Here is a 24,849-nt window from a genome sequence, read left to right as displayed (position 1 = left end):
ATTGTGGCCCTCCCCAAGCATCTCGTTGGAACAGAATGCTGGACTTTGAAGGCTTTTGGTCTGACCCAGAAGGCCTCTTCTTATTGTACTTTTCTTCTTCATTCCACTGAAGTTTCAGAGCTATATAGTGAACATTTCAATGGATTCAACAATGGCATGTGGTGCAGCAATAAAACTGCTAGCACACTTGCAATGGGGACCACGGGTTGAGATTCCTGCATTGCCCTTTTTGGCACCTGCTTAAAACATTTTTGTTTCAGCAAGCCTACTCGGAAATGTATTATAATCTCTTTTGCTTACTGTCGATTTTAATTATCTTTGAAACGATTTTAATTCTAACTGTTGCTTTTTATGCATAATGTGTTGGTTCTGGAAACCGCTTAGAGGTTTCATTACAATCATGTGTTATATAAATTTTGTGAAATAAAATAAATAAATATGCTGCCTTGAGCTCCTTGGAAGAAAGGTAGAATATGAAATTAAGGAAATAAACGAATAATTATTTTGGGGGAGTGAAACACCTTTACAATCACAGTAACGTAATGCTTGGAAAAGGATTACTTATTCTTATTTGACAGAACCTCAAGCTTGACAAGTCTTTGGACTGGTAAAGTAATTTAATATTTTTTTTTAAAAAAAGTATTTTTCAGCAGAATTTTATTCAAAACATACACAAAGGCAACATATTGTCCAGCTTCTAAATGTATATGTTACAGCAGCATGTCATAAGAACAAGCAGGGGCTGCAATTTACATTACTAAGGCATTTAGGCTTAAAGAGAGGTTGCACCATGACTGGTTGGGGGCATCCATATAAATGTCCAAAATGCTAGGGCATCTCATCTGCAAATTTACAATGCTGTGTGCTGCTTTTACATTTAAAAAAAAAATGCTTCCTTGCATCAGTATCTCAACATATTGTTCCACAGCAAAAAGCAAAAACCAGAAACAGAAATCCCCAACCCCATCGAAAACGTTAAAAGTTGTTCACAGAACAGCAGTAGTAATCTACTCTTCAAGAGTTTGCAAACAAGTACAATACTAATTTCATGATGCACACAAAACCAGCGATCCACCTGCAAATGCTTCATGGTACCCCACAAAGTTATGAGTAAGAGGAGACACTTGTCTGAGAAGGCACAGTGGAGACAGGTTTGAATGCTCCGAGTACAACAGGAATCATCCACAACAACAGGTTGAGTGTTTCTGGGAACTTTTTGTTAATATAACACAGTTGCTCACACAAAATGGGGGGGGGATGCTTCTGTTGATTTGTCTTGGCAACTCCCATACATCAATGGTGGTAACAGAGTAACAGCTTTGTTCCCATCTGACAGAAAATAATGGCAGTTCTGCAAAGCAAATGTTAAACATGACCGTATGTATTTATTAGTTCCACAGTGTTTTGACAGATTACAAGGGCTGCAATTTAAAGGATGCTGACACGCTCACTGAGGGCTTTCATCTCTGCTTCTTCTGGCTCAGGGTTTTCATTGTGGTTAGCACTTGGGCTGATAAGGTGTGTTGGATACTGCAAGCCATTTTCTCCGGCATACTGTTCCCACCGTGAATCATCACTCTCATGGGTGATATAACGCTCGCCTATTTTAGATTCGAGCTCACGCAAGTCTAGCCAGGTTTGGTAATCCTGTAGGGAGAAAAACAACATGCTTAAATTAATATCTGAAAAGCAGTCTTACAGATAATACTATAGATGCCTGTTTCTCCATAATTCTGTTAAAATTTAAGTGATGCAGCACGTGTTAATTTCATAGCATCTTTTGTGAAAACGTTGGATATGAGAACACATCAATGTGTCTAGGTTCACTGGAAAGTATTTCTGAAAAGCTACGTTCCAGAACCAGGCCCAGAGGTTCATGGGGATTTTCCCTCAAAATTCTGCATGTATATGTAAGTATGTTCACCACACCTTTCTGCCTTCAAGACAATGAAACGACAATAAATCAATATAGACAAAAATAACTCAACAGCGTGAGAACAAAAAGCAAGAGCAGCACCAAGCAACAACAGGAATTGGGTGACCAGGGCAAACTTAGCCAACTGTTTCCTCCACACACACTTCTTATGCTTCAAGATTAGCAGAGGAAAACTCTGATGATTGAGCATGTGGTCAACCATTGAGCTATGACCCTGGCCAGCATAAAGATGCTGTATACTAATGATAGGAAACGTAGCCAGGGATGATGGGAGTTGTAGTCAGTCAGCCTCTAGAGGGCTATAGGCTCCAGATCCCTACTGTATGCAAAATACCTGTGGAGGGAAAACATTCTAATGTTACAGCCTGGCTCCCAGGGCCTCGCCTAGCAAAGTGGGCACACTTTCCCACAGTCTCCGGATGGGATTGTAATATTTAGCCTTCATCGAGGTAACTGTGCTGAAGTTTTGGAGTGGCTGTGGTAAACTTTTTGTCTGCGTTTGGTCTATCTTCACTACAAACAAGGTGAAAGGCATGAAATTTACAGCATTACCTGTAGCCATGGGTGGCTTAACGTCTTGTCCACACTATAGCGCTTTCTCATTTTCACTTGCAGCAAATTATTTATGAGATCAATAGCTAGAGAAAAAACATAATTTCAGAAGACATCACTCTCAAATACCTCTTGAAATCGCATACGGTTCAGAGGCAGTGACAGAACTAATACATTGCGAGACAGAACTGATAAATCTGTTTATGACAGCCATGCAGGTTGATTTAGCTGGATTTTTTAAAATGAATAAATAAAAACAACTTTTTTCCAAGTTACTACCTCACACAACTATAATGTTCACAACTCCCAAACTTGCTAATCAAGCGTCCATCACTGAAAATAGTAAACAGCTTTGTACTGAGTTAAAACATTAGTCAGTGTAGCCTAGCAATCATACATTTTGTTCTCTGCCTTATAACAAATAATATTGCCATGCATTTGGAGAGATGAAATTGGAGATATTGCGAGGAAATGCAAGGCAGCAATAAAGTGAATAGATCTCCATTCCAATTTTCGAAAGCTTTCTCTACAAGAATAATGCATTATTACTTCAAAAGCCCTAGATAACTTTGGACCTGGTTACCTGAAAGACTGTCTAATCCATTATGAATCTGTCTGTGTATTAAGATCTCTAGGAGAGGTTCTCCTTGCCAATATAATGTGACTGGCAGGGACATGGGAGAGTTCTTTTTAGCAGCTGCATTCATGCTCAGGAACTCTCTTCTCAGAGAGGCTGAGTCAAACTGCAGAGACCTTCCCTTCTGTTCTGTTCCCCTGCTGCAATATTCTCTAGTTTTTAGCTTACACTTGGCTGGGTTTAAATACACACTTTTGCAATTGTACACACTTGACCCTTACAATATTTCTCAGAGGCCCTTCTCTAAGGGCTCGATCATATATAACAGTGTTCCCCAACCTTGGGCCTCCAGCTGTTTTTGGACTACAACTCCCATCATCCCTCACTAGCAAGACCAGATCATCAAGGATGATGGGAATTGTAGTCCCAAAACAGCGGGAGGCCCAAGGTTGGGGAACACTGATATATAAAGTAAGGTGGGTAAGGGACAGGGCCATTTAAGTAACTGGACCCTGATTATGAAACAGCCGAGCAAGTTCGTTCACCTTTTCAGTCAGACCTTTTAAACAATCTATGTTTAACGGTTTGGGCCTCTCAGATTAATTTTTAGTTTCACTTTTCTAATTTTCATGGTTTTTCTTGTTTCACAATGTATTTTATTGGTATTTGTTTATTTGTTTATTTATTTATTTGGTGCTTTAAGAGCTACCCAGAGAACTCCTGTTATTGAGCATCTATATAAACACAGTAAAAAAATGAGCAGATGAGTTTTAGAAAGTGATTTTATTGGGTGGTATTCAGTTTTAGTCATACTCAGAATGTCTTACTCAGACCCGACCCCTTGAGGTTAATGGACATGATTCACTAAGGCTCTTTTCTTTCAACTGGTCTACCTTGAGGAGGAATTAATTGAATATTTTTATTGTATTTATGATCATTTTTTAAAATGGTGGTTAGCTGCTTTGGGAAGCTAGTGTGAAAAGATGAAATCTATATTTTCTATAAAAAATAAGTAAATATTTTGATTCTTCTCAAATATGTATGTACTAGAATTAAAAAAAAATACCTTCATGTGAGATTTCCTTCCAGGGGTTCGGTGGGTACATAAAAGCAGCATTCTGGATTTGATCATGAATGTCCTCATCTTCATTGAATGGAAACGTGCCACTAAGGCTGACATAGATAATAACCCCCACAGACCACATATCTAATGATCTATTGTACCCTTTGTTTCTCAGGACTTCGGGAGCGAGATAGGCTGGCGTACCCACAACTGAACGTCTGAATGATTTCTCTCCAATGATCCGTGCAAAACCAAAGTCGCAAAGTTTCACCTGTTTAGTATAAAGCCATTATATTAAAATTTGTATTTTTTGTTTTATTCCGATGTTTTTCAAAGAAACAATGTACAAGTCAACACGGTGCTTGTGTTATCTATAAGTCAATTTAGCATGTGCTAAAGCTGTTTCTCCCCCACATAACTGAGCAAAGAATGTTTCAAGCAGACAACAGTCTTTCCAAAAGGCCTATCGTTATTACAAAGTAAAACCATATGTAGTCCATAGTGCCTAGCAGTGTATTCAAAAAGGACAGAACCAGTCCCTACAGTTTGGGGATACAATAGAGAAGGGGTAAGGAAAGTGTGTTAGCCAATGTATGGGCCTCAACATTCACCTTGTAACTGCATTTAAAAAAAAAAAATCCAATCTCTTTCTATGCCGCCCTGTGTTCCTTCAGTTTCAGTTTATGTTTTGGGTTCTGTGTCGCTCTGTGTAAACTGAAGCTGCGTTCTTCACTGCAAAACTAAAAGCAGCTATAACTTTTCACCACTTTGAGCCAACTGTATTACATTTACAAGCATGGGAACACCCCCCAAAATGTAGACAAATAGGTTCAGGGGTTTTTTATGGGGGGAAATGAAAGGGATTGACTTTCCTCCATAATCCATAGTAGTTTCACATTTCTGAGAGGCTTTCTCTTTCTTACTTACTTTAAACAATTAGAGGTTGAAGCTTTTAACTTAAAAATAAATAAATCCCCCCACAACTTTGAGCTCTTCAGTGATCCACAGGCAATACGTTGGACAGCCTCAATACTTGCAAAGCACACAGACCAAGAGAAACTTACAGGAAAACATAAAGGAACAAGATATAGTGAAGTACAGAAACAGAGTGACAGAGGAACACAGGGCTTCGTGAGAGCCCTTATTTCACACAGTGGAAGTGTTATTGACACCATCTTTCAAACTGGTAGAGGGGGAGAGACCTCAAAATCACCCTCATTTGCTTTGTTATCTGGCTCCAACACAAACCCATTGCACGCCCCTAGTAAATGCAGAGTCACGTAGGTGTACTAAATGTCCACAAACCCAAGAGTTATATCATGTTTCCCCAGCAAGATGAGCCCAGCTTCCTGCTGTATTTGAAATATCAATGACAGATGCAACGATGTGCAGTTGATTGTCTTCCCCCTTCCTCTGTGCTTCATGCAAACTGCCTGTTTATACAATGTTTTAAAGCACAGGATAATACCTCCGATTACTTGTATGTTTGTTGCTTGACTTTAAAAACAAAAACAGCCTTCAATATTTTTTCCCCAACTTGAAAAACTGCTCCAGAGGAAGTGACCACATCATTATGTCAAAGGAAGCCAGCCATTCGCAACTTTGATAGCAGGCTTTGGCTATACACAGTAAGAACATATTTTAGCTTTTTTAGGCAAATGCACTTCCACAGCAGGTTCATTGTTGAAATTACGCACATCTGGGTGCACCCAAAAACTTATTGGCACTTGCAGATATAGTGTGTGTGTGGGGGGGAGATATCTCTGCTACTCTTCTTCACATTTTAAAAAACAACCAATTGGGATAGATTGGAGACTTGGGGGGGGGACATGGGTGGCGCTGTGGGTTAAACCACAGAGCCTAGGACTTGCCAATCAGAAGGTCGGTGGTTCGGACAGGGTGAGCTCCCATTGCTCGGTCCCTGCTCCTGCCCACATAGCAGTTTGAAAGCACATCAAAGTGCAAGTAGATAAATAGGTACCGCTCCGGCGGGAAGGTAAATGGCGTTTCCGTGCACTGCTCTGGTTCGCCAGAAGTGGCTGGCCACATGACCCAGAAGCTGTATGCTGGCTCCCTCAGCCAATAAAGCGAGATGAGTGCCGCAACCCCAGAGTTGGTCACGACTGGACCCAATAGTCAGGGGTCCCTTTACCTTTACCTTTAGAGACTTGGGGAGGCTGCTGAAAATAAGGACACACCTGTTTCCTACTTTCCTCTTGACTACAGCAGATTTGTGTACCAGTGTACCAAGTGGAAGCAAGTGGTATCTTCATGTGGTCTGGTCTGTGTATATACAGCTCAGACTGCAGAGTAGAGTCATTAATTTGCATATGCAGAGGTAAAAGGGACTTGTTAGGTATTAGGTGAGTGCTTGACTAAATCAAGCCATTTCACCTATTTATCAAACCGAAAAAGAACAAAGCACAAATCTCTTAGTAATAATAGTGTTGTGAGTTTGAGGGGGTTTTGCCCGGGTCCCTCCTAATTCCTGGTTCCAACAAGAATCCAACTGCTGCAATAGCCAGACAAGTTTCTTGGAAATGGTCCCTAAGCATGGGTTGCTAAGGTAACAAAGGAAGTGGCTCTGTGCCAAACAACAATGGGTGCCCCCCCCTCCCTCAACTGTCTGATAATTAGAAAGAAAAATCCAGAGTTGAGGGGTGTGAGCTAGAAGCTAGCAGCAGGATGGGCAGCTGACAGACAGAGCCATGCCTGCTTTTGGCTGGAATCCAAGGCTATGGCTGTGGGAGAAGCAAGATTCTTCTGGGGTGTTAACGCTGTGAGTCCCTCCATTGTAGGCTCAGCTTGTACACATGTGTAAATAAACCATATTTCCTAAAGACACCACTGTCTCTGCTGTCCCTCATTCCAAGGGAACCAAACCCCAGGTAAATAGCTAGACCCCTGGAGTCTCTTACCACATAGAGATTGGTGTGGCATTCAACAATCATTTGGCTTTATCTAAAGGAACTGTATGTTACCTGTACAATGTGAATTTATTTCTACTTGCCTGTGGGAAAGGATCAGCAGATGCCAGCAACACATTTTCAGGTTTGAGATCACAATGAACAATGTTTTTAAAATGAAGATGTCTCAAAGCAACCAGGATCTATAAAGAAACAAACCAGCCCTCTTGTAACATAGTTTGCACAATATTTACTTCTGTTTCAATGTTTTTCCCAGAGACGAGATGAAAAGTAGCAAGCGCAAGCAAGCTCAAGCACAACAGCTTAATTCATGCGATTTTATGCTCTTATTCCAAGCTGTGTAAATAAACAGGAATATAAATCACAAGGGACTTAATTTTAAAGGCATCCTCAAGTAGCAATACTTCCTACTATTATTACAAAGCATTCTTTTAGCAGCACGTACAGCTGTGCTCTTATTCGTTAGAGGAAGTTCTCCAACTTTAGTGATCAGCAGTTGGGGTACAGACAACTCCAGAAATTTAAAGGCTGGTACTATCTATTATAATGGGAGCAAAATTTTAATCTGGAAAATGGGGGAGTGGGGGGAAAATTAGGAGGCATTCACAACCTCTCAGAGTCATCCCATGGTTGGTGGAGGAGAGAATGCTGCATATAATGTGAGCTATAAGCTTAATTCTAAGAGGTCTTTGCCACTATCTAAATCAGAACTAGGGGCTGAATGCCATACATATATATATATATAGCACACCTAACCATACTAGCTTGCATATAGCTGCAAACCAGGTGAGAATATTTATGGATTATAAAGAACAAACTGAGGCAATGTAGCCATCAGTCATATCTGGCACTTATTGGGCACCCAAGTTCTGAGCACTAGCACAGCTTCTTTGAACCCATAGGAATGGTCTCCCAAATGTTTTGCTGGCTAACTTGGTTAAGCACCCCTGCCTGTGTCAGAGATGGAGAGGAGATGGGTCCATCGGAGACATGCAGGCTACATGCTAGCCCCAACATGCAAGAAGGATTTGGTGTAGACTTCCAAGTACCACACCTGAGAGATGCACTGTAGGTCATGATTTGTGGTTACCATCGTACATTAAGCTCAGAACAATACGGTCAAGCAGGCGACAACTAGTCTTTATCAGAGGGAAGATACAGAGAAAGGCACAGCACCCAGTCAACTTGATAAAGCCATGCTAGCAATGCAAAAGGAAGTTACCCTAATTAGACTTTACCCACTCTGGACAGCTCTCACTCTTTAAACCTTCACCCACATTGTGACCTGCTATCCATTTCAAGGGTATAAAATCATAGAGCTGTAGTGTTGGAAGGCCCCAGAAGGGTCATCTAGTCCAACCCCCTGCAGTGCAGGAATCTTTTGCCCAACATGGAGCTCAAACTCACAGCCCTGAGATTAAGAGTCTCATGCTGTGCTGTCTGAGCTATGACGTGAATATCATAGAAAAAGAAAACATTTGACACTGCTTAATGGGCCCTTACCTGCGTAATTAAAAACTTGGTGATTCGCTCTGGCAACCTCCCTTTTTCACTTGACAAGATCATCTCCAGCATGTCTCCATGGAGCTTCTCCATAACAACAAACACTCTTTCTGGTGTCTCAAACATGCATTCCAAATTTACAACCCCCAGGTGATGCAGATTCTATGAACAAAGAAAAACACTATTTGAATGAGCCCGATTTGTTTAGGTCCAATGACAAGGCTCAGGAAACATTAGGTAATGACATAGCCATTCATTTTTCAAGCCCTTTGGCACCAGTATAAAAATATAAACAGCCAGAATTATGCCACCAATGATTTGCTATGCAAAGTTTAACAGGACAGCCCAAATGTGCTTAGAAACTATCAAAAATATGCTTTGTCATTGATAACGTTTTAAACTTCTATATGGAAATGAGACCTTGTCCAAATCGATTTCTTTCAGAGTATCAGAATTGAGCCATGTTATCCTCAGGTTGTTTCCAGTACTCTGCTCTTGGATCTTAAAAGCAATCCCATACCTTGCATATCAACCTTGCATCAACTTTGCATCATCAACAGTCCATGCCCACCAAGTGTGATCAGTCCTTGTTAAGTGATTTTGGGAGGTTTCTCTATTAGGTTTTTGTTTGGAAGACATCCCAACCTGCTGATATCCCCCCCTCATGTTATATATGGATTGGAGCTCAGAGAATGAGTTCCCTATTGGTATACAGTAAAAAGGGACGTGGGTGGCGCTGTGGGTTAAAGGACTTGCCGATCAGAAGGTCGGCGGTTCGAATCCCCGCGACGGGGTGAGCTCCCGTTGCTCGGTCCCTGCTCCTGCCAACCTAGCAGATCAAAAGCACGTCAAAGTACAAGTAGATAAATAGGTACCGCTCCTGCGGGAAGGTAAACAGCATTTCTGTGCGCTGCTCTGGTTCGCCGGAAGCGACTTAGTCATGCTGGCCACATGACCCAGAAGCTGTACACTGGCTCACTTGGCCAATAAAGTGAGATGAGCGCTGCAACCCCAGAGTCGGTCACCACTGGACCTAATGGTCTGGGGTCCCTTTACCTTTATACAGTAAGTCCTCAACTTACGTGGGGGTTATGTTCCAGGGATAGAGCTTAAAGGCAAAATCGTGTATAGTCAAAATACAATGGGTTCAATGGTGGGTGGGAGGCCAAAGTCATTTCCCCCAGAATCTCACCCGCTTTCCACCCACTTTTGAATTTCTTAAAAGATTTTTGCCACATGTGTAAACTTGAACGCACACAAGTTAAATGTGCATAAGTTGTAGGCTTACGGTATACGAAGCAAAACTTAGGAATGCAGCCCTAACTCAACTCATAGCACAATAAATTGGGCTGACAATGCTTTATTTTTGTTACCACATGTGCAGAGACACACAACAGGATCTCGTAACAGCCACTGGGTAATTGTGCTAGATTATCTCAAAAGCAAATTTATTTCTGACTATGCAGATTAGCAAACTGCTGAAATTTTTGGTGCAAAGTTCCTATATTTAATGCAGATTAGACATTATTTCAGAAAGAGACATCACTTGAAAACTTTATCTGTAGTTCCAATGCTTAATGAGGTACATAGATTCCTACTGCCGAAACCTGTTCTCAAAGAGTTTTATTGCCCTGCTCTAAATTAAATACATACAGGATATAATTGGTAATTAAATAAAAGATACCTGTAAAATTGCAACCTCATTACGAAGTTGGCTTTCTTGCTTAGTTGGAAATCTCAGTTTGTCAATGATTTTAATTGCTACATCTCTTCCTGTTTTGCGATGTTTTCCTGTTTGATGAAAAATATGCCAATTAACATGATCAGCTCTGAGAAGCATCACCTTTCCAGAACTCAAGTATTTTTTGTGTGTTTTATACAAAACCTAACTGTCAAGGTATCCTCTGAGACAAGAATGCTCTAAACCATTCAGACTTCTTTCTTTAATTTCATGAAATTGTTAAGACAGATTTCGAGGCAAAAAAGGACCAGTATATTTCCTTTTATAGGTAAAAATCAGGAAGGTCAATTTTAGAAGAAGAAAAATGTGCAAGGGGAAAGGGTGAAAAGCCCATTATCCCTCCCCTACCCCACCCTAGTCTTCTGCATTAGTATGCATCCTGAGTCCTGCCTTTAATAAAAAGGAATATGAAAAGCTTGTGTGACATTCACATCTAGTTTGGCCCATAAATTTGGTATGTAATCCAGCACCACTAAATAAATAGGCATTGTTTATAGTACAAAGAACCCTGTATCCACAGGACTCCCATCATGTCATAGGAGGGAAAGGTCTGGAACATGGGTAGGCAACCTAAGGCCCGGAGGCCAGATCTGACCCAATCACCTTCTCAATCCGGCCTGCGGATGGCCCAGGAATCAGCATGTTTTTACATGAGTAGAATGTGTCCTTTTATTTAAAATGCATCTCTGGGTTATTTGTGGGGCCTGCCTGGTGTTTTTACATGAACAGAATATGTCCTTTTATTTAAAATGCATCGCTTGGTTATTTGTGGGGCACAGGAATTTGTTCATTTCCCCCCAAAAAAATATAGTCCAGCCCCCCACAAGATCTGAGGGATATTGGACCGGCCCCCTGCTGAAAAAGTTTGCTGACCCCTGGTCTGGAAGAATACAGGACACCTTTCCCAGCAATCCATCTGTGTACATAGTGTGTTTAATATTTCAACTTTCGAAATTCCCAAAATGAGGGGTGCTGAAATGTTGTCACATGACTTGGGAACTCAAAATATATTCTGGTTAAATTAATATAATTTAGTTTTACATGGCAAATGATGACATAAAATATTCACTTTTTACGTTGTTGTGGAATTTCCAATAATTTTAAACTTGTCTTCTTTTTTAAAAAAATGTGCATGAAATTGCATAAAATCATTAAAAATGATTGCCAAGTACTTGTAATTATATGATGCATTAATATTATTTTTATTATTTATATATTATACATATTTTGTATTAAATTGTATGTTACAATTACACACACACATATATAATTCACTAATGTTGTGTTGTAACTGTATTTGCTTCTTTCAGAGGTTGAGGAATTTTATCAGTGTGTTAAAAATTACTTTTCCATCAGTGCTGCTACTACTATCCTAACCAGTGGGAGTTAACCTACAATGGCTTCTAAACAAGAGAATAGGACTGGGGACGTGCAGGCATATGAGCAAACTAATTGGAACTGGCAGAGACTTGTTGCCAGTTCCTCACTGAAGAACTTAGCCGTGGCCCTGCTGTTTACATGGGCAATGCATTGGCAGGAGTGCCAGACTGGCTCTGTAGCCCTCTCGCCACCACTTTGGTCAACCTCTTGCAAAGCTAATAATAATAATAATAATAATAATAATAATAATAATAATAATAATAATTTATTTATTTATACCCTGCCCATCTGGCTGAGTTTCCCCAGCCACTCTGGGCGGCTTCCAATCAAGTGTTAAAAACAATACAACATTAAATATTAAAAACTTCCCTAAACAGGGCTGCCTTCAGATGTCTTTTAAAGAGAAGATAGTTGCTTATTTCCTTCACATCTGAAGGGAGGGCGTTCCACAGGGCGGGCACCATCTTAATTGCAATGATCTGGAAAACTTTAATGAAGTTTTAGAGCTTGTGTAGAATTTCAGACACACCTGAGTAGTCATCCTAACCATATTCCATGGGTCTTACTCCCAGGTTAGTGGGATTAGGATTGTCCAATGATTTGACAATGATTTGTCCAATGATTTCAGGCAATCTTCTCCGAGTATGACAGTGGGATGCCAGTCTTACCTCCATAAACAATTCCAAACTGTCCTGATCCCAGCACCTCATCTGGAAAGATTTGGTATACTGTACTGATATCCTGTTAGTACAAAGATGTTGCATGTTAAACATGATGAGTATGGAAATAAAGTCAATTCAGAAAACGATTGGACAGAAATGCTGCTGAATTCCATTAAAAATGCAGTTCGGTGGCAGAAGTCATGTTCTGGTAAGGCAACGCATCAGAACCTATCTGGCTTCATTTTGGAATTATGTGCAATGACTTTGGTCCTTCCTGAAGTGTATAAATGGACCCTGAATGTTTGTGCAGACACGCAGTACATTCAAAGTTACTAGGCATCAACAGAAGTGAAGGAGCTACCAAATACCCATCACATGTTCAGTAGCATTTAAGAACTCTGCATACTTTCTTCCCTACTCTGAAGAAACTTTGGGTTTGTGAGTCTGTGAGGTGGGGAGAGGCAACTCTTCTAAAGGGCTCTAAACTCCATCACATTCCAATGATGGAATGTAGTGTAGGCCCTAGGTTATTTGGAAGGTTCCCTGTATCAACTGAATTCCAAAAAGGAAGGTGGGATTTCAACAAGTCCAAGTAAATGGACTTGTGCGGTTAACATAAGAGCCCACTGGATCAGGCCAGTCTAGTTGAGCATCTTGTTCTCACAGAGGCCAACCAGAAGCCTGAAAGCAAGAGTGAAACACAACAGCACTCTCCCCACTTGTGATTGTGCAACTGGAATTCAGTGGAAAATATAATACAACCGTTTCATATGGTTCTAATCTCAGACCACTTACATTGGTGTAATCTTACTGTGGTGCTACAAAAGAGGAATATAAATTGACCCCCAAGATTTTGGCCTTTTTCAAAAAAACTGGAAACCAAAAATCAAAGCTGCTGTGAAAATCATTTCTTCAATGGCGACTTTTTTTGTCCTTCTCTAAAGAAAATGCCCAATTAGACATCGTCTCAAAGTTTTCCAAACAGATCAATGACTTTGCAAGCTGAGTTCTATCACATCTGTCACAAACACTGAGAAAACTTACCACATTTTCTTGGACCTGGCAATTAGACACCGAGATGCTGATGGATATATTTCCTAGAAAGAAAATGTATGGAAATTACTTCTGCTGTGAATGCACAGAATGATATGAATCCACTACTTAAGTGTGGTAGAGGAAAGCCCCACTGCCATAATACCGTGATCCTCACAGTATTACGGCAGTGATGGGCTCAGGGATGAGGTGTGTTGGAGGAAGGTACCTCTTCTTCTAGAATGAGCCTCCCCTTCTGGATAATGATGTATGTGATATACAGTTATTATTAAATTGATGTTGTTATATAGCAGAGGTATAACATTCCTGAACCTAACGACACCATCCATTAGGAAATATTTTTGGTTCTGAAGTAATACTGCCTGATCTGTGATTCCACAGCAATATGTCCACAGCCTTTCACAGCTCCTGCAACGGTCTGGGGACTGAGGGATGGGATTCACCCCTACACTGATCTTGTGCGAAATTAATCTGTATAACCATCATGATATCCAGACATCAGAGTACGTGTTAAACCTCCTTGGAAACCACATGCTGGATAATAACAGCATAAGTGAAAGGTTGATGTCCCTAGCTGCTTACCTTCGAATAATGTATACACCAAAGTGTCCGCGTAAAATTGCACAACGTACTTATACTGCCAACAAAGAGGGTCTAGTCCACATGGTTTCATCCAGTGGCTTATTTTAAAGTAGAAAATTAATTAGCTTACGGTGTAGACTTGGTCCTGAACCAGTGGATGCCCCTTTGGGAATAACAGGCATGAGGGCATGCTGGATTGCCATCTCCCACATCTTTGCAACATCTAGGCCACAACCACTTGGGAGAACATGGTTATTAGCTGGAGGGCTTGGCAGGTTTTCCACATTTTCCCCGACGTAGTATACGACATTTGCTGTGGTTATTTCAAAGCAATGGGGGTTAGCTTCCTGTGGCATTAAGTTGAAGTTTTTTGCAGGTTCCAGAGATAAAATCTCAGACAATGGAATTTCCTGTGAAAAATGATAATGGCGATTAATTTTGAAAACACTTTCTCATGAACAAAGAGTACTTCAAACACCTACTTGATTACAGTTTCTGAGACTCATCGCCAGCTTTTGGGATTCATGCTTTTCTGATGGCTCCCTGGGCTGACAATTACAAGATGTTGACAGAGAAGGAGAAAGTGAAAGGAGGAAATCTGCTGACCCCAGGGCTGTTTGACAGGGAAGGGAAGGGAAAGGTGTTTCAGGAGGTAGAGGTGGCAAGGAGTGATTTTGTGGACGAAGAGAGCTGGTGTGGACAAAACTGCAACATTTTCAGAACATGGTCCAAGGCAGGATTGGAATCTGATCCAAGACAGACAAACCCCATAAATCCTGTGGATCCTGCTAGTACTTAGGCATTGATCAGATTCCTGGCACAAATATTAGAATGGATTTCCTGGCTGCTGGGATAACAGCTGAATAGAGAAGCTAAGGAGTCTCTTTTGTCATTTCCCTTAATAAACACCAATGAAATAAATCAGAGGTGGTTTAGTTTTAGAGCCTGAAACAGCTACACTCAGGGAAGTCCATTTTGACATTACAGTGGTACCTCTGGATGCAAACGGGATCTGTTCCAGAGTCCCGTTCGGATCCTGAAGCGAACGCAACCCACATCTGTGGGTCGCGATTCACTGCTTCCGCACATGCGCGTGACATCATTTTGAGCGTCTGCGCATGCGGCAAAACCTGGAAGTAACGTGTTCCGTTACTTCCAGGTCGCTGCGGAGAGTAACCTGAAAACGCTCCACCTGAAGCTACTTCAGCCCGAGGTAGGACTGTACCATGATTCACAGTTAAATAATAACTATTAGCTTAACAATGTAGCTAAGTATTAGAGATGCCTAAGAAACTTTGGGGATCACGTAATGTTCGTTGAAAGAAAAGAAAAAGCTTTAAAATCCATTCTGGAAAATAATTCCCCTCTAAAAGGCTGTAACTCCCCAACCTGCTAAGGGGAATGGGGTGAGGACAAAAGTCCACTCTAATTGAGAACTCTTAGGAGAAGCTTAGTGGGCTGTGAGCCCCCATCCATGGTTTTCAGTCCTGTAGCCTCTCTTCTCTCTTTCTACAGTGGTACCTCAGGTTACAGACGCTTCAGGTTACAGACGCTTCAGGTTACAGACTCTGCTAACCCAGAAATAGTACCCCAGGTTAAGAACTTTGCTTCAGGATCAGAACAGAAATCGTGCGGTGGCAGTGGGAGGCCCCATTAGCTAAAGTGGTACCTCAGGTTAAGAACAGTTTCAGGTGAAGAACGGACCTCCAGAATGAATTAAGTTCTTAACCAGAGGTACCACTGTATAGCTCTTTTCACTAGCCAGGGTAATGAGCTTTAAATAAAGTGTGTGTGTGTGTGTGTGTGTGTGTGCGCGCGCGCATGTGATGTGCTGGTAGGATGAAAAGTGGCTAGCTGGATGGGAGAGGTTAGTGGTTTATTTAGATCATTTCTATATGGCTCTATCTACACACATACACAAGCACACACAAACAAGCACACACACATATATACCCTAATCAGTGTTCAAGAAAATAAAGCAACGGGCAACTAAAATATTACAGAAATACACCGCTACATATAAAAATGTTACATAAATAAAAAACTGTAATAAATACAAACTGATATCAACATGCCTCCCCTCTCAGCCTCCTGGCTCTCCCCCAGGACTCCACCCATCCTCCTTGGGCCCAAATAAACTCACAGCTCACCCACCAAAAATCTGACAAAGAGGAGGGTTGCTTGAAACTGTTGACATCAATCTAGTCTCTCACTCTAGGCTTCTTTTTTAGGAGCAGGCTCAAGATGGATGCAGCTTCCTCAGGCTACCCAGAAATCAGCTGCATTTTTCCAGGAACAGCAGGTTTGGTAAGTTTCCCAGGGGGTCCCAAGGATGGAAAAAGGACACCAGCCACAGATCTTTCTCTGGTGTCTCTGTGCACACTCCTTCTCCACCACCACCACCAGCTGCTGGTTCATGGTGGCACTGGTGAATTTGGATTGGTTTAGGCACAAGTCAAGCTATGTCCTGGTATGTCTGTATCTTTGGGAAACTATTCAGCTGATTTCCAATTCAATCAGATGTGCATGTGTGGGTGGGTGTATGGTGCTCATCCATCTCTTTGAAATATTAACAAACACAACATAAACTTTAATCATAGCTGCATTCTGGAATACACTATATAAAACCAGAACCCAATTTTACCTTGTAGTATTTGCTTTCAGTGTCATTTTGAAACAGTGTAATACATTTGCTGTCTAATCTCCAGTAGTGACGTTTCCTCTGTGTTGAAATAAAAACAATCAAAAATAATTTAAGAAAATTTGAAGAAACAATGAAATAAAATTAAATGAGATAATGCAACTTGAAGATTGTGAGGGATGACAAAGAGACACCAATTTCATTTTCAATACAGAGAAATACTCAATGGTATTGTTTTAAACTTATCCAAAAGTAATAGGTATTTTAAAAAACCTTTTTTCCCCTTGTTGTTCCCTGAAGACTGCATTTTCTTCTACATAAGTTTCATCAAAGATGTATACTTGGCTTTCTCCAGAAATATCTACATACAGCATGCCGTCACGGGAGTTTCAGAATGTTACTAGTAGCAACAGTTAGCATTCTACATTAATTGACCATATACAGACTGAATCTAACAGGTGAGTGATTGTTAAGATTACCTAGATATGTCTTTACCAGGCAGTAATGGAAGTTATGCTATGTTGTAAAAGGTAAAGGACCCCTGACAGTTAAGTCCAGTTGCAGACGACTCTGGGGTTGCGGCGCTCATCTCGCTTTACTGCTGAAGGAGCCAATGTCTGTCCACAGTTTTTCCAGGTCTTGTGGCCAGCATGACTAAGCTGCTTCTGGCGAAACCAGAGCAGCACACGGAAATGCCATTTACCTTCCTGCCAGAGTGGTACCTATTTATCTACTTGCACTTTGACGTGCTTTCAAACTGCTAGGTTGGCAGGAGCAGGGACCGAGCAACGGGAGCTCACCCCGTTGTGGGGATTCAAACTGCCGACCTTCCAATTGGCAAGCCCTAGGCTCAGTGGTTTAGACCACAGTGCCACCCGCATCCCATGCTATGTTGTAGCTGTAAAAAAAATGGGCAATTATGTTTCAACTAGAGTTAAGGTTAAGTTGTGGGTAAGAAAACGTAATTGGAAGCCTCTGTTTAATTGGAAGCTGGATAATTTGTGTGAATCTCTCTCCCTCTGTTGTACACTGGCATACTTACAAAGCTGACTGAGAATAGAATAGTGAGAGCCTGAAAGCCCATTCAGTATAGGACTTCCTTTCATTTATACCCATTCTGCTAAAAAGGTGATCAACCTGTGCATCACAGGTTAGACAGAATGATCAAGAGGGGAAAAAGGACTTTGTTGGAGTCTAAATGCTCCTTCCTCCTTCATGCATAATAGCTGGTCTGCACAGTGACAGCACCTTAGGGCTCCATCTGACTTTACTTGAGTTGTAAAGGCACCACTCTTGTCTGTGTCCCTCTCATGCAGCCCCAGGGCCTTGGAAGATATGGCCAATGTTTGCTGCCATGATGTGTCTTCTTCCTGTGCCAGCATAAACTGAGGCAATAATGTCATGGCAATAAGCCAAGGAGCATAGTCGACGGTCAGGACAATAGTGAGCCAGATGGACCAATTGTGTAAATCTGTATTATAAGGCAGTTTCCCATGTAATTAGGGCATAGACCATAGTTCTGAAAAAGATGAGCAACATAATCCAAGGTATTTTAAGGTACAAAAATAGTTGCTTTGTCCAAGGTATAACACAAAACTGGACTGACCCTCCAGGTCCAACAGATATGAAGGAAACTGGCCAATATCATTCCTCCAAAGTCTTATCTCAAAGTGTCTCATGTTACAGCATTGCACCACTGCATTGCATTGCGCAGGGCTATAATTCTCAATGTGCCCTATGAAAGCTATGGATTTCCTTTTTATCTAACAACAACAACAAAAAAGATAGTCAGATGAAAGCTGTTTTCCACATCTTGATTTGGTTTCCTTCAAAGTGCTTCACATTCTACAGCATGCCAGGGATAAATCTGACCCTTCTGTTTGTTTTGAAGTCTAATCTAGCCCTGACAAAGGTAGCAAATCTTCCTTAAAACATACTTCAAGCTGTTCACATTCAAAGTTTCCACTCTGCAGTCTGAAACAGCAAGCATACATGACTGACTTTCTCTCTTTAAAAGACTCTTTTGCTCTTACATAAAGTTGCTCAGGCATACCTCTGCTCAAGATTTTGTTCTGTGGCCTTGGTCTGCCTTTGGAGGGCCTCAAGGCATTTTGTACACGTGCAGTAATCCTTGACTGTCAAGGATAATGAGGGAAGCACCACCAAAATCATTTGGGAGTCACAATTTATCAGTGATGTTCAGAGACTTCTTTTGCTTAATATCTTTCTTACCAGAGTGTCTTTGCTTGTGTAGTGAACCATCCACCCCTCTTTCATCACTGTGCTGCTTCTCCTTTTTGTATGTTTAATAGATTGCACTACTCTCATTAATGGAATATTGTTGCTTGTCGAAGGGCTTAAAAGAAACCACACACCAGTCAATAGATTTTAATAAACATGCAAAACAAATCTTTCTAAAGTGAGATACGTTAATTTGTTGTCCTCTGTGGCTATGTCTCCAGGAGAACAAACAGAACAAGAGAAACAAAGAGTAAGGCTAGTACTGTTGGCCCATAAGAAAAATTCCATAAGAAAAAAGTCCTATCAGAGCAATACTTTTACTGGGCCAACCAAAATGACACGCAAATGAAGCATTAGGTAGCTCCTCCCACACTCCATGTATGCCATTCTGAGGGATTTTGGAGGAAGAGCAGCTGACATAAATATACTAAATAAACAATAAAAATTTATACATGGCTCTGGTTACAAACTGTAGCATTATTCTGGCACAAGGGCATTACACAGGGGTGCAAATGTGTGGGTTGGACTTTTAGATCTGCATTTTTCCACATCTATTCTTATACACTAATATTTGCAGGAGACACTAAATTTTTAGTGCCATGTTAAGTTTCACTAGAGGTGAAACCTATCACCTTACTCCTAGGGTGATATATTGACAGTTATAGCTAGCAGAGGTAACAGTGGAAACAAGTTCAACTATGTGCTGTGCAAAAACTCACCTGATCATCCTATTATTCTCATCCTGGTCAGGATCAGCATCCTGCATTTCTCCATTGTCATTCTGGTTCATGATTGCCATCTCAGCATCATGACCCACAGATTCCTCCATTTCATCCAAGAGTCCACTGTTTCTTTCACTGTCATTGTCATCACTTCCCTCTTCCATGACAACATCAGACTCAGCACCCGGGCTAAGCAAATCTGGAATTATTTTGACCACGTTATTGTGAAAGCCTTAAAAACAGATCCAGTGTTAACTCTGGCATGAAACTAAGCTCGTAGATATGAATACTGCTTCTAAAAGAGCATTTCCAGCAAACAAGCAAGACTTTAATTCTAAAATAGCTTTGAGAAATCTACTGGGGGGGAATGTCTAGTGTATTGAGAATGGGATGGAGAAGTTTCTTTTAACTAACAGCTAAAGCTTTAGAAAAATTCCCACAAAGCAAAGCAAATAGCACAGCGGAAAATGTTGAAAATGCAAAACTGTATCAATTACTGCATGTAATACTGGAATATGGGCTTCAAACACTTCTCCTCAACTTTCTTAAAAATAGCATTTTTCTAAGCATCAAGAGTGAATCTAGAACACTGCAGCTAAGTATGCCAGTGCATTTTCTTTTATGCTTTACCCAGAAATAACATCACACTGGTGGAATGGGGCCAGTTCTTTAGTTTCATTTCTATCTGCTGATACACGTTTTGTGCCAGGAGGAAATTGTTGAGTCTTTCCCCAATGATCCTTGCTTATTTATAATTCTACCAATCTTGCTTCCCACCTATGGAATGAACTTTTAATAAACATTTGTGTAATCCTTGGATGGATGACAATCCTCGGTGACAAACACTCTTCTGTCATTTCCTGCAAGGCACTTCCCTAAGACAAGGATTTGGCAGGCATAACAACCTCCACCAAGGCAAGGAGAAATGGTTCTCTTTCTAACAGTGGCATATGAGAGCTTGCTTTCACAGAAAGGACTGCCTACACACAGAGCAAGAGGACACAATCGGTTCTGGGGAACTTCTACTGGGGATAGAACACTAAATGAATCTAAATGTATGCAAGCAAAATGCCCATCTAGAGATGCTGGTGAAACTTGCTTATCCGAGGCTCAGATATGAGCTTTTATGGGACGTGCAATACTTATCTCAAAGAAGAGGCAAGTTTTAGGATTCCTAAAGTTTTCTCTAGGCATAAAACTACATTTTCAAAGGGCCAGTGGGACTTTTTTTGTCATGGTGGAATGTTACCAGACACTGGAGAAGAGAGGGGGTAGGAAGAGACACCCCTTCTCCCCTCTTTGTAGTTGTCCAGAACACAGTCACACATTTATATATAAGAAATATTGTATTCCTCTTCCTAGATTGTCTGACATGAGATTCAGGTATATGACCCTCCTTCTCTGCCTTTATAAAAGAAGCAACTACTTACATACATAGATAAAGTAGAAGACTCACATGTTCCAGACTTAACCTGCATTGGTTTTCCATTCTTTATAACTCAGGAAGTCTAAAAAATATGCTCACTTTGTCACATTTTAAAGCATCGTATTGACAGCTCATTCTCAATATATTTTAGTGTACAAGTGTATAATGCAACCTATGACTTTTCTTTAAAAATAACCCCACATCTACTTCTAAGTGTCTTCTCTCTATGCAATAGGCTTTTAGAACATGCATTGCTACAGCCCTCAATGCAACTTACCCCCATTAATGGCCACTTCCCCAAGGCAATTATTTGGCACTTTGGGTGCACAGCGTTTGTGACAATTGAACCTGCAATCTAATTAAAGATAAGATGCATAATTTCAGCCAATGATACTGCGACATCAACAGGTGTCGAGATTTGTACATTGCAGCATATAACAAAAGATAATTGTAAGATGGTCTCTTTTGGTTCGATCGTAAACAAGCGTGGGGTAGACCTCAGGCTTACAAAACCTGCACTTGCAATTCCCCACTTCCCTTCCATTGCATCCAATTCTGCTAAGTTTGGTTTGCATTTTCCCCGTGAACCAGGACTGTAAAACATGGTTTGATCTTAGGTTGCAGGGCAAATGCAAACCCTACTTTTCCGGCTGAATGATAGGACTTATTCACACAACACCAAATGTGGTTTGACATTGTATCTTACATGAGTCAGTATACAGAATGACATTTTTTTCCCTTTTAAAAAAAATATTATTAATAATAATAATTTTCAAGAAACAGGAAATAAGCATGACATTATCAAAACAATTGGTTTCCCCCCTCCCACCCCTCCCCCAGAATACAGCATACTTTCCCATAAATCTATATACGTAGTTGGAGGGTGTCAGTAATCAGGATGTTTATTTGAATACTTTTTTTAAAAAGCGATGCCATATTTTAACAAAAATGCCATTCAGCCACATCTATACCTCTGGGGGGGGGGGTCTGCACAAAAAATCTGAACTCTGTGATCTGCATTTTTTTATTCATTTAATTGAAAGTATTTCTACATGATTCAACATTTAAATACCTCTGAGCAGTATCCAAAAATGCAAAAGAAAAGCAATAAAAAAGAGTATCATAAAAACAAAGTTACAACATAAATACCAGTACAACAGTATTACAAAAGCCACATAATAGCAGATATTATAAAATCATCCAATCTTAGGGGGTCTAGGAAAGCCTTGGAAAAAGTATGTCTTTAGTCCAGGTTACCTGGCTATGATAAGGGACAAGTAGTCAGTGGTTTTATTACTGAGCCTGCAGCTGCCTGCCCACTACTGAGATCTCAATAGGCATTGCACATTCAGTTTCAAGCATATTTTTGCAGATATAAAGGCCAAAAAATATGGAGGGTTTGTTTACAGCTTAAAGCTGAAATTTTGAGCTGAATTCTATGTCAAATTCCACATACTGTGCTTTTTCTGCACCCCTGCAGAATCACATTACTCTCAGATTATATATAAACAGAAAAAGCAGAATGTTGTGTAAATAAGGTTCTCAGGAAGAGCATCTTTTCCTTAGGAGGTTTTGGTCCAGGAAGGTATACGGAAGCCTTGCATATTTCTGTATATTTTTGACTTATCTTCAAGGGTCAATGAACCGAAGCCTTACTTTGGCAGCTGATTTGATTGCCAAAGGTCACGCCCACTAATGATGAGAGCGGTATTATCAAAGCTGTGTGCAATCCACCATTCTGCATGAATGCTCAAAACTTCATGTTTTCATTTAAAAAAAAAATCTTGTTTTTTTACCTCCTGTGGCTATAGTCAATGTCAGATGAGTCTGTGGTCAATATATGGTGAAATTTCTAAAGTCATAATTGATGCAGTAGGGTTTCCAGAAGTTGTGGTCTAATGCTTCCATGTCCCACACAGCTCTTCTGAAGAGCACAGAAGGGAACTGGCAGAAATGGACTTTCTCATCCTTCCTTCCACCCTCAGCAGCCTCCCATCCTTGCCATAGGTCAGGGTCCTTGTTGCATGCGATGGCTTAGCATGGGGGAAGGGGTTCCCCTAAGATTAGACAGAGGCAACCTCTGCGTGCACTTATCTCTGGATCCAACCCCATAAGTAGCAGCAGCAAAACAAAAACACACATATGAACTTTTAAAAATACATAACTGGAATTCTTGGGAGCATATGACAGAGCTCCTCTGAGTTCTTAAATACACTTACCTTTGCACTGCAATCCCTGTCTAAAAAGTCCCTTGAGTAGCTTCTTACAATACTGACAGACCGTTGGCCGTGTATATGAATGGATCACAAACGTATGAGGCACTTTAACCTTGGAAAGCAAAATCTTGTCAAGTTGAATAGGTCGCCCAATGTATGACTGTGAATTGGATCTCTTCTCTCTCCCAAAAGACTCCGGAGGTGATTTTTGCTAGAATGTGCATATATGGAGGCAGATGTTTAAAAAGTCATTTTAGCAGACACTGTTTTTAACAAACATATACCTTGCACATTCAAATTTGGCTGTGTGTGTGTGCATATGTGCACATGTGTGTTTTATCTATATCTTTATCTATCTAGCCATTGCATGGGCTTGTCACTGCCCTCTCCACTCCCACGCCTTCCATGGCAGCTTTCGTTGTGATAATCAGACTTCAGGGAAGTGTGGTACCGAGAAATGTCAGGGAAAGTCTTGGGCGTTGCTGAAGGACTAGGTGCACAGTTGCTATTTTTGCATTGCATTTCTTCCCCAGAACGGATTGACTCAGTATACTTTAAAATGAGATATGCTTTTTCCTCTTCAGACCTTAACACATGCAAATTTATGCATTACCGTATTTTTCGCCCTATAAGACACACTTTTTCCCCTCCAAAAATGAAGGGGAAATGTGTGTGCGTCCTATGGGGCGAATGCAGGCTTCCGCTGAAGCCAGGAGAGCAGGGGGGGTCGGTGCGGACTGCTTGCCGGCACCCATAAGCTTGGGGTGCGCTGAGCTCCGCACGCCCCAAGCTTCGGGATTAGCGCAGCGCTCCGCTAGCCCTGGGAGAGCCGCGCGGCTCTCCCACGGCTAGTGGAGACCTTGCCGGAACCCAGAAGCTTGGGGCGCGCTGAGCTCCACACGCCCCAAGCTTTGGGATTAGCGCAGCGCACCTGGGGGGGGAAATAAATTTTTTTTTCCTTTATTTTCCCCCAAAAAAACTAGGTGCGTCCTATGGGCCGATGCGTCCTATGGGGCGAAAAATACGGTAATTGAGTAAGTAATAAATCAATTAGAAACACAATTAGCTAATTTTTTTTAAAAGCTGGGTGACAGCTACAAAATACCACCTTTGTCATTGGATGGAGTTTTGTGGACTCTCCTTCCTTGGAGGTTTTTAAGCAGAGGTTGGATGATCATCTGTCATGGATGCTTTAGTTGACATTCCTGCTTTGCAGGGGGTTGGACTAGATGACCCTTGGGGTTCCTTCCAACTCTACAGTTCTATGATTCTAACAATGTAGGGCAAGAGCTAAGGCTTTTCTCAGAAAATACAAATTTATTGTAAAAATGCCTGCTAAAAGTAAGATCTACTGCTCTGGACTCATACTTCTTTATCCAATGTGTTGGTGGTTAGTTAAAGAGAGATGTGAATATTTTTTTTTTCCGGGTAGCCAGCCAGATTCCTGACTCAGGAAGCCTGGACACTTACCAGGAAACAATTGCTTAACTAGATTACATTATGGAAACTACAGAAGCCAGCAACCCCTCCAGGCACTAAGCAAATCAGTACAATTATTTCTCAACAAGTATATTACTTTTAGACTGGACAGCACTGTATTTCAAGCACCTTCTGCAAATCCTAAGAA

General features: G+C 41.0%; 1 protein-coding gene and 2 long non-coding RNA genes across 4 annotated transcripts in view; 2 read left to right on the top strand and 1 right to left on the bottom strand.

Annotated features, from left to right (window-relative positions):
• Positions 1–598: 598 nt before the first annotated feature.
• The window catches only part of PRKD1 (protein kinase D1), a 94,316-nt gene continuing 70,065 nt past the window's right edge, over positions 599–24,849 (bottom strand). For both annotated transcript variants that reach the window (XM_082239573.1, XM_082239574.1), the window contains 14 exons: positions 23,226–23,433; positions 21,284–21,361; positions 19,578–19,779; positions 18,850–18,973; positions 16,621–16,698; positions 14,107–14,386; positions 13,386–13,438; positions 12,348–12,420; positions 10,243–10,349; positions 8,559–8,720; positions 7,139–7,237; positions 4,132–4,399; positions 2,489–2,574; positions 599–1,647 (listed from right to left, as the gene is read on the bottom strand). In XM_082239573.1, the coding sequence (XP_082095699.1) occupies positions 1,429–1,647; positions 2,489–2,574; positions 4,132–4,399; positions 7,139–7,237; positions 8,559–8,720; positions 10,243–10,349; positions 12,348–12,420; positions 13,386–13,438; positions 14,107–14,386; positions 16,621–16,698; positions 18,850–18,973; positions 19,578–19,779; positions 21,284–21,361; positions 23,226–23,433 (2,037 nt within the window). In that variant the 3' untranslated portion in view covers positions 599–1,428. The remainder of the gene's footprint in view (positions 1,648–2,488; positions 2,575–4,131; positions 4,400–7,138; positions 7,238–8,558; positions 8,721–10,242; positions 10,350–12,347; positions 12,421–13,385; positions 13,439–14,106; positions 14,387–16,620; positions 16,699–18,849; positions 18,974–19,577; positions 19,780–21,283; positions 21,362–23,225; positions 23,434–24,849) is intronic.
• The window catches only part of LOC309542824, a 71,630-nt gene continuing 49,361 nt past the window's right edge, over positions 2,581–24,849 (top strand). Inside the window, exons 1-2 of the long non-coding RNA XR_014224458.1 lie at positions 2,581–3,392; positions 3,538–3,697. This is a non-coding gene — a long non-coding RNA (uncharacterized lncRNA). The remainder of the gene's footprint in view (positions 3,393–3,537; positions 3,698–24,849) is intronic.
• Positions 23,441–24,636, top strand: LOC309542856. Its single transcript, XR_014224470.1, has 2 exons — positions 23,441–23,836; positions 24,258–24,636. It is a non-coding gene; the product is annotated as an uncharacterized lncRNA (long non-coding RNA).

The sequence above is a fragment of the Podarcis vaucheri genome (genome assembly GCF_965113315.1).
Source record: "Podarcis vaucheri genome assembly, chromosome: 1".
NCBI classification, from domain to species: Eukaryota; Metazoa; Chordata; class Lepidosauria; order Squamata; family Lacertidae; genus Podarcis; species Podarcis vaucheri.
This window is presented reverse-complemented; position numbering and strand designations above follow the sequence as displayed.